The sequence below is a fragment of the Orycteropus afer genome, unplaced genomic scaffold (assembly GCF_000298275.1).
Source record: "Orycteropus afer afer isolate SDZICR_OR568_19922 unplaced genomic scaffold, OryAfe1.0 scaffold00637, whole genome shotgun sequence".
Taxonomy (NCBI): Eukaryota; Metazoa; Chordata; class Mammalia; order Tubulidentata; family Orycteropodidae; genus Orycteropus; species Orycteropus afer.
Window position 1 is genome coordinate 959,756 of NW_006922224.1, and position 8,939 is coordinate 968,694.

The following is an 8,939-nucleotide window of genomic DNA, read 5'->3' on the forward strand; positions in this document are numbered from 1 at the left end:
TTTGCTTTGGAGAGTGGGAGGGGTAAATTAGTAGCAACAAGTTTAGGAAAGAGCAGGGGCTTACAGGAACTGTTGGAGGCGGAGGTGTCTTGGTGGGGAGAATGTCAGATTAAATCCTACCAGCTGGTGCTGGGGGTGGGGCCAGGCAGGAAGAGCCTCCTGCTGGGCTCAAGGCACAGAGCAAAGTTATACAAAGGCTTCATCCCTGGCAGTGAAATCAAGTTAAACAGCCACTTCCTGAGGAACTGTGAAATACAATGCCCGCTAGCTATATATGGTGTGTGAACACTTGAAATGTGGTTTAATGGACTGAGGAATTTAAATTTTTATTTAAGGTTAGCTAAATAAAGCCCAAGTTGAGTAGATGTATTTTGTCCTACTTATCCCATTAAGTGGGAGCTCTGGTGGCATAGTGCCTAAGGCATGTGACTGCTAACCAGAGGCTGGCTGGTTCAAACCCACCAGCTATTCCACAGAAGGACGATCGGGCAATCTACTTCCGTAGAGATACCACCTCAGAAACCCAAGGAGGGGTCGCTGTGAGTCAGAATCGACTCAATGGCATTGAGTCTGGTTTGGTTTGGTCCATGGCTTCCTGAGAAGTCATGGACGTGTTACAACTGCTCTTAAGCAAATGAGGAGTAAGACTGCTTTAGAAAAATCACAAGCTTCACAGGAAAGCAAAATGTCAAAAATTTCACACTGAACATTTAAGTGTGGTTCACAGGAAGTCTCTGCCCCCAATTTGTCCTCTACCATACAAATAGGGGCCAAGTATGCACTATGAGACTTGATTTGTCTTCTGCCATACAAATGAAGGAATGTGCAGTCTAATCTAGGGGCCACGCGTGCACTACTGGAACCTGAATTCATGAATCAGAATCTCAACTCTGCATATTTTGTCATCTACATTTCTGTGTCCACACCAACACCAGTGTTTATACATCTAGGCTAGTGTAGTGTTCTGTGCATAACCCATTATGATTTATCAAAAAGAATAACTTTAATTTTTCTCACAGTAAGATGGGACTGACATCTTTTCCTACCTTTCCCAACTAAAAATACAGTCATGTAAGAGTTGGGTACTTTGAAGAAAGTATCTTTATGACAGTAGAGTCTAGCAAAAGTAGACAAAGGAAAGGAAAAACAAAAACTTGAGGATATGCCGCATATCAAAGTAGGAAATAAACTTCATACCATACACAGAATTCTCTTTTTTTCAGTTAAAAAAGGAAAACTTTTATGAATGGGGAAAACAAAATACTTTAACCAAGAAATATCTTAGTGCTCCACATATTGACTATCAACAACTGTCTGCACTCTTAGATCCAATAAACTGATTTAAGAAAAGCAAACATCCAGTAGTGTTTTTTAAAAAATTTCCCCTGTAAACATATTTAAATGTGCCACAAGATCTATAACCATCAGAACTGCCCATCAAAGAATATAAGAATATGGTTCTAAGCCAGATGTGGAAAATGAAGAAAAGTGAGAAGGGTTAACTGTTGGAAAAGTATTATATACTTAAATGCATCAGAGTCCTGGAGTAAAAAGAAGAAACAAAACAGCAGGGCAGAAGAGCTGGACTTAAGGTCATTTCTGAAATGGGTGATAAGAGACAAAGGCTCTGATGTTCCTAGCAGTTCCTAGAATGAGGTAAGAGTCTCAGCCAACCTAATCTCCCCAGTAATGTCAGAACTAAGAAGGTAGAAAAGGACTGTTTTGAAATGGTCTGCCAAGTTTATAGTTAGGGCCATATTTGTTCAATGGGGGAAAAGTCTTTCATTTGAAATTAGAAATACAATCTTTGTATGAAAGCACTTGGTGTGATACTGAATGAGTATACTACCGCACATTCAATCATCATCAAGCTCACAATACAGATACCCAAAGCTGATGTGTCAGGGCAAAGGACTCTAGGTGCTCAGAGAGAGTTCCCAACTCTGTATGAAAGTGCCCAGTCAGAATGAACAATTTTCCCATAAAGCAACAAACAGGCAAGTTAACTTTTCAAATTCCCTGCTATCCTACTGACTGGAAACAGAAAGACAAAGGCTAACTTGGCCCAGGTACCCTAGATTATCTTTGTATTTAACTTGGTGTTCATTTACTCTAAGAAGGTGCTGGTCCAAGACCAGATCGGAAAGGTGGAACACACAGTACTTAACGGAGAAACAGAACTGACTGAAAATGTCTGACATTTCAGTGCCCTCTCAGGGTCTCAGTTTCTAAACTGAGGACGAAGTGACTGCCCTGCCTTCCCTGTGTGTCTGCACACTGAGCAATCCCAAACAATGGTTTGCTTTCTTTTTACAAACTAAATGTGAATTTAAATTCCCAAATTTAAAAGGTAAAAGAGACCCAATAAAACACCATGATTTCCTATCTTCATAGGTTCCTTTACGTACTATTTAAAAAATGTAAACAATATTAAACACTAAGAGAAAAAAAAAACCTAGCTGAAAAAAACATTAGTTTTTAAAGGCATACCAAAAAACCCAAACTCACTGTCGTCGAGTTGATTTCAACTCATAGCTACCCAAATTGGGTTCCGAAGGCTGTAAATCTTTATGGAAGCAGACTGCCTCATCTTTCTTCCATGGAGCAGCTGGCAGGTTCAAACTACCAACTTTTTTGGTTATAGCCAAATGCCTTAACTACTATACCACCAGAGATCCTTTTAAAGGCAAAATTAGAAATATATCTATATATCTGAATACACATTAAGAGTCTCAGACAGAAGCATCCATTACTCGTGCCCTTAAGCAAGACTGCTCACAATTTAAAACATCCAGAGAGGGGTCGACTTTTCCATAGTCTTGTCATCATGTGAGCAACATGCTCTGCTAAGAGCAACTGACTTTCCTTCCTTGTCTCATCGAAAAAACGCCCCTGAGAAACAGGAAACAAGTCCACCACTTGGAGGAAATGAGACGTCAGCATGAACGCCTCAAAATAAAACGTCCTGTGCACGTCATACCTTTTCCACAGAAAAAGCGTGGTACACAGTGGCTGGCACAGAAATGTTAATGATTAGTTTCTAAACTAACAACAGTTTAGACTCTACTTTGTATAGGCAAATCCATTTTGATTTCCAAACGACCAACAAAACTTTTAAAACCAATCCTATACGCTGAATGACAAGAAGCTTAAATCAAGTGGCAACTGTGTAAATCAGTCCTGAACCTGTGGTGCGAAAGATGTATTACAATAAAATGACCAAAATGTAGAAAACACACCTTATTCCCGAGAGACTGTCAAAGGCATGAAGATCTAACACATTAGAAAGGTCAACTCTGAAAAGAAGAAAACCAATGAGAACAGTGTGAAACTCTGGGCAATGTATACAATTTGACAACAACAAAACCCTTCAAGAATCTTAAAATGGAGATACAAAGTTTAATCAGCATATAATTCTATTTTTGGAAACATATAAAAACTATAGACAAGGAACAAATATGCTCAATATACACAAAGTTTTATACACTTTATACATAAAACTTGTAAAAGTGAGCAAATGGCATGAGATCCAGGCAGAAAATTACTTGGCTATTACTTCAACAACCCACAGTTTTGTTTTTTTTTCAAACTTTCAATCATCTTTTCAATCCTGAAACTAAATTTATGAGCTTTTTAAATACATCTGTGCAGCAAAAAAAAAAAAAAAAGGAAAAGGAAAAAAAATCCACTTTAAAGAACTGAACTGCTCTAAGCAGCAACTAGTCACTCAGAAGATGAAATAAGGGAAATGGAAGAAATGAAAATACCACAGCAGCACAGGAACACTACCTGGTTTGATTTTCTTTCATTTAGAATGGAGTTGTACAAAGATAGACACTTCCCAGTTGGTGCCCTATCTGAATAAACATGATTTTTGTTAGGGCTACTGAGTGATAAATAACCTTAACAAATGGCATGGATTCAAATCAGACAAGAATTGCACATGACAATTTGCATATCTGGTTTAAGTAAATTTATAAAAGCTGCTGACTGAATTCCAATTTTAACATAAGGTTACAAAATAGCAGAGTCAGTAATTTCTCTATAATCATAGCTAAAATGAAAAAGTTTCAGGAAAATGACAACAGAATTTTACATTTCAAATAGAAACTCCAAGAGCCAAATGTTTATTACATTTTCTCACAAGGAAACAAAACTTGTCAAATTTGATTCTCTGAAAATGCACAAACACAGGCGATAAAACTTCTCCTTTAACTTAGCACTGACCAGCTGTGGCTGCCATGTTCGCTCCCAGCATCTGCCACACACTCATGCTTGTTGCAACATACCCAATTATGAATGCTTATCCCAGGGTGCAAGACAGACAGATCCTGCTTCTATTAAAAGTAGTAAAGATCCATCTTAACACACTGCAGCAACGTTTCAAATTCTCCACATTCTAGATGCCCAGAATAGGAAAATGATCAAGCAAAGAAGTAAATGTTCCATGAAGACATTTTTTGAGTATCAAGTGACACCAAGACCAGAGCACTAATATCCAACATCGTTCTTCTCTTCATCCTCACAGTTGAGCAAACATTTATAGTGGCAGGTCCCCACATGTATCATCTTTAGCTCAGAAAACACCTCTCAGCTTAATAAAGCTGACACATGCCTACTATGTGAAGACCAAAGCTCAGTTTAGAAACACCAGCTTCTAAATAATGACAATCTCCCTGGCTACAGTCCTGGATAATGCATGACATAGATTGTGAGCTAATTCTGCTTTACAGACCACCTTTCAATTCTTCCAACAGAGACCAACAAACAGCAGGTCTCACTACAAATATCTCTCCACGAAGAGTAAGAACATGTTGAAGTCTCTCACTGGCTCACACCGGATTCTGAATGGAGAAGGAAAGAGGAAAAAACCTGTTTCCAGATGAAAGTTTTAAAGAACTTTCCCCAAATCTGGCACAGCTGTGGAAAATAAATTCCTCCTCTCCTCCAAGGCCTCTGACTAAAGAACTAGTTTCCCAAGCATCATATGTATTCAACTGTCCTCCTTCAGAGGTAAAAACATCAGATCTTTTCCAAAATATGAAAAGACAATAAAAAGACCCCACCATTATTTAAAAATTGAATGAGAGAACAATGTAAATCCAAAAGGGGAAAGAGAAAAACTTCAAAAGGTGACCTTTCCCCCTAAGTTCTGGAACAACTGATGCCAGGAGTACTTATTTTCTCCTGTGAAGTGTACTTTCAACATTCTCTGTACCTACAGACAGCTTTAAGGAGCCATCAGAAGCCAGGGGCTGCCCCAGGAGGGCGGGGAGCACAGCTGCACCTAGGGGGCGCTATCTCTAGTAGTCTCTCTCCCAGAGAGTCTAAAGAGCATGGCTGCCAGCCAGTCCCTGATTTAGGAGTTGTAGATGTCATTCAATAGCTCCTTTCTGGACTCTAGAATCAAATTCATGAATGTCTTGCTCAGTGGCACCTCAAACTCATTGTTTCCAGAAATCAGCGAATCACCATTTACAAACCTGCGTGTGTATGCATACACCACTCCAACACACACCCCCAACCCATACCTGCTACTCCTTCCGTTTTTTCCAGCTCAGGCAATGACACAGTATCCAGTCCATCTCCCGAGTCATGCTACTTTGAAAATCCTTCACTGATTCCTTGCTGCCCAGAGCAGGGTGTCCAAACCATGTACCTAGGCACTAGAAGCCCTCTGTGGTCCTTCTCTACCTCTTTTTCTCTCTGCTACATAACACCCTGTGTTCTAGCCACTCTGGAGACCCTGGGTGGTACAAATGGTTCACATGCCCAGCTGCTAACCGAAAGGCTGGTAGTTCGAGCCCACTCAGAATAGCCTTGGAAGAAAAGGCCTGGCAATTTACTTTCAACAAAACCAGCCACTGAAAACCCTATGAAGCACAGCTCTACTCTGACACACATCAGGTAGGCATGAGTCAGAATCAACTTGATGGCAACTGGTTTTCTCCCCCTAGGCATTTAAAAAATTCAGACTTCTGGAATACACAATCTTTACACATACTGTTCCTTATGCCTGGAAAGGCATCACCGCTCTGGTCCTGGAAAACTCCCATCCATTCTTCAGAACTCAGGTCAAGATCACCTCAGACAAAGTTCCTGACTCTATCAAGAAGAGTTGCATAGCCCCTCCTCTATCTTCCTGTCCTTATAAGCCCCTATGTATTTTATATCCCTGTTATCAAGCTAAGTCTTACCAATAAGACAATGCTACATGCCATTCTTACTCAAGTCTTATGATACTCAAGGCGAGCATTTTACTGCACACGCTTACAGCACTTTTCACTATTGTCAGGACCTTTATAATCACAGATTATCACTGCTAAAGGGATTAAAATAAAACAAAACATCATCAGAGTGACTTCCAACTATACTGTTAAGAGCCAAATATCTAGCTGCTAAACTGAGAAGCTCCAACTGCTATGCTTCAAGAAATCTAGGGAAATCTTTCTTTCCTAGAAGAGTCTTGACTCAATATTAAGAATTCTATCAGGGATGTCTGATCTTCACAGAAAAGGATCCTAATCCAACCTCAGTCCTCACAGGGAGGAAGCACTATTTCTGAACCCCTCGACTCTCAAACACCAGATACCAGAGAAACAAAAGGAAAAGGGTTATGTTAATTCATCCACTTTAAGTAACAAAAATTAATCACTGCATGTGAACTTTCTCTCATAGAAATACAACAAATGGTAGAACTGTTAGAAAAACAGCAAAATCACTGCGTAATAAACTATTCAAGATGATTATTATGTAGTTGTTTGTGCACCATTTTGTAAAGAGGAGGAAATCAAGGAGAAAGGAACAGTAAAACGCAATGGGAAGAGAGAGCTGCTGAGGACGGGCTTGTGGTGGGAGTGAGTTCCAGAGTCTGTCTCCAATGGCATGTGAGATGCAGGGCACATTTGGGGCTCACTTCCACTTCCAGAGGACCTACACTAGGCCATTCTTCAGGCAGCTTGGCCAACAGATGAGAGGTTTCCGAAACTGCATACCAGATGAATTCCCCAGCTGTTCATATGCACACAGTCTGTCAGCACTTCTAATCTCTGTGCTCACAGGAAGCCACTGCAATAAGGCCTCTGCTGCTCATGGGGGAGGACTCTTTGCCTAAGAAGCTGGGTGGACCAGATGGCCAGCTGTAAGCCACTGAGCTAGGGCTACAGGCCTGTCAGCTGCTGGGCCACCTGCCCCAAAGATGCACTTCCCAAAATACTTCTACACAAAAATGTTCTGTGGAAAACAACTTAAGAGCACATCTGTTTTATAGTGAACACAACAAGCAGGGAGAATCTACTCAAAGTGCAAACTGTAATTTAATAAAGGTACATATCAAAAGCTTAAAGGTAAAGGTGCCATACGTTTGTATATGGCAGATTTTTTGGCATCTATTGAACAGTAAAAAGATTTTTTAAATATTAAGGAAGCATGTAAATACCTCAAATTAAGGTAAGATTCCTAACAGTACACAGTTTCAGGTTTCTGTACTACTTGCTTTTTGTGTGGTCAGAAGTCTTCTTTAGCAAAAGGGGCTTTATTCCTCAATTAGCAAAAGCACAATTTTACAATGTTATTCTGGCTCCATAATCTCAGTGAGTGATAAGGAGAAGCAAATGTGGTAACTAACCATACCAAACTAATTTATAAAAAATATTAAGAACACCATTTTGGGGTCCCTTTTTTAAAAAAAAATACCTGCATCTTCCTTATATTCAGAAGCAAGCATATTTATCAATTATGTAATATTTATTACTAATAATTATTATTTAGTGTTAATACCAGTAATACTTTTAAAAGTACCTTGATCTTTGTGTTTCTAAAATTTTCCCTAGTCCATTTATTGATCTGAAATAATAATAAAAGAAGAGAAAGAAAAAGTAAATATTAATCTTTTAAAAACATCCAGAAAGTATCTTACTTCTAAAAGAGAAATGAAGCATATGCAAATATATGTGGAGCTAGCAAAAAAAGAAAGTAGAAAAACAAAACTTGCATTTTATGACACTTTATCCTTTCCCTTCAAACCATTAGTCAGGAATTCTCCACTTACACTTTAAGAAAACACAGTATATAAAAATCTACTGCACATGTGACCAGCTAGGGCTCTGATCTGCTTTGGAAAAAGGCCCTTCCCTTTAAAAACTGCTTTATACAAAGCCAGTAACTCCAGTGTTCTTAAAATAAGCATACATTCAGAATGTCTACTGACAGCAAATTTCCCCCAGACAGACATCACAGAGATGGCTAGACACCTTAGAAATAAATTCCTAGTTGGTCCTCAATACTCACGTAACTCAAGTCGCACAGCCAGGGCTCCTTTATAGAATGATGTCTTCTGTTCCCTCACTAGAATCTCCACCCACTATCCTTGTCCTCCCACTTCTGTGACTCTAAAACCTCAAAACCAAACTCAACTGCTATCAAGTCAACTCCGACTCATAGTGACCTCCACTGGGTTTCCAAGGCTGTAAATCTTTACAGAAGCAGACTGCCTTATCTTTCTTCTGTGGAACCGCTGGTGAGTTTGAACCATTGACCTTTTAGTTAGCAGCCAAATGCCTTAACCACTGCACCACCAGAGCTCCTTTCCTTCTGAAAGGAAAGGAGAAGAAATAGGGCTCCCTCTGTGACATCAAAAAGTACTGGGGTTAATCTTACAGAGATACCAGTGATACAAAATTCCTGCAATCCTTACAGAAACAATAGAAGACAGACACAGAGTAATACCTCACAGACATCCCAATACTATGGGAGAGAGATCCAATAGATCTACTACCTCAGGACCATAGTACTGGGGGACACCAGACTCAACTGGCACAACAAACTACATAAAAGCGTTGCTCTACATCCTACATTGGTGAGTAGCAACTAGGGTCTCAAAAGCTTTCAAGCAGCCATCTAAGATGCAGCTAATGGTCTCCTAGCGTCGGAAGTGAAGA

General features: G+C 39.6%; 1 protein-coding gene across 1 annotated transcript in view; it reads right to left on the minus strand.

The window, feature by feature from the left end:
• Positions 1–8,939, minus strand: part of CBWD1 (COBW domain containing 1) — a 52,708-nt gene that overhangs the window by 7,520 nt on the left and 36,249 nt on the right. Inside the window, exons 9-10 of the mRNA XM_007956573.2 lie at positions 7,801–7,845; positions 3,240–3,296 (exon numbers count right to left, since the gene is read on the minus strand). Coding sequence (XP_007954764.1) covers positions 3,240–3,296; positions 7,801–7,845 — 102 coding nt within the window. The remainder of the gene's footprint in view (positions 1–3,239; positions 3,297–7,800; positions 7,846–8,939) is intronic.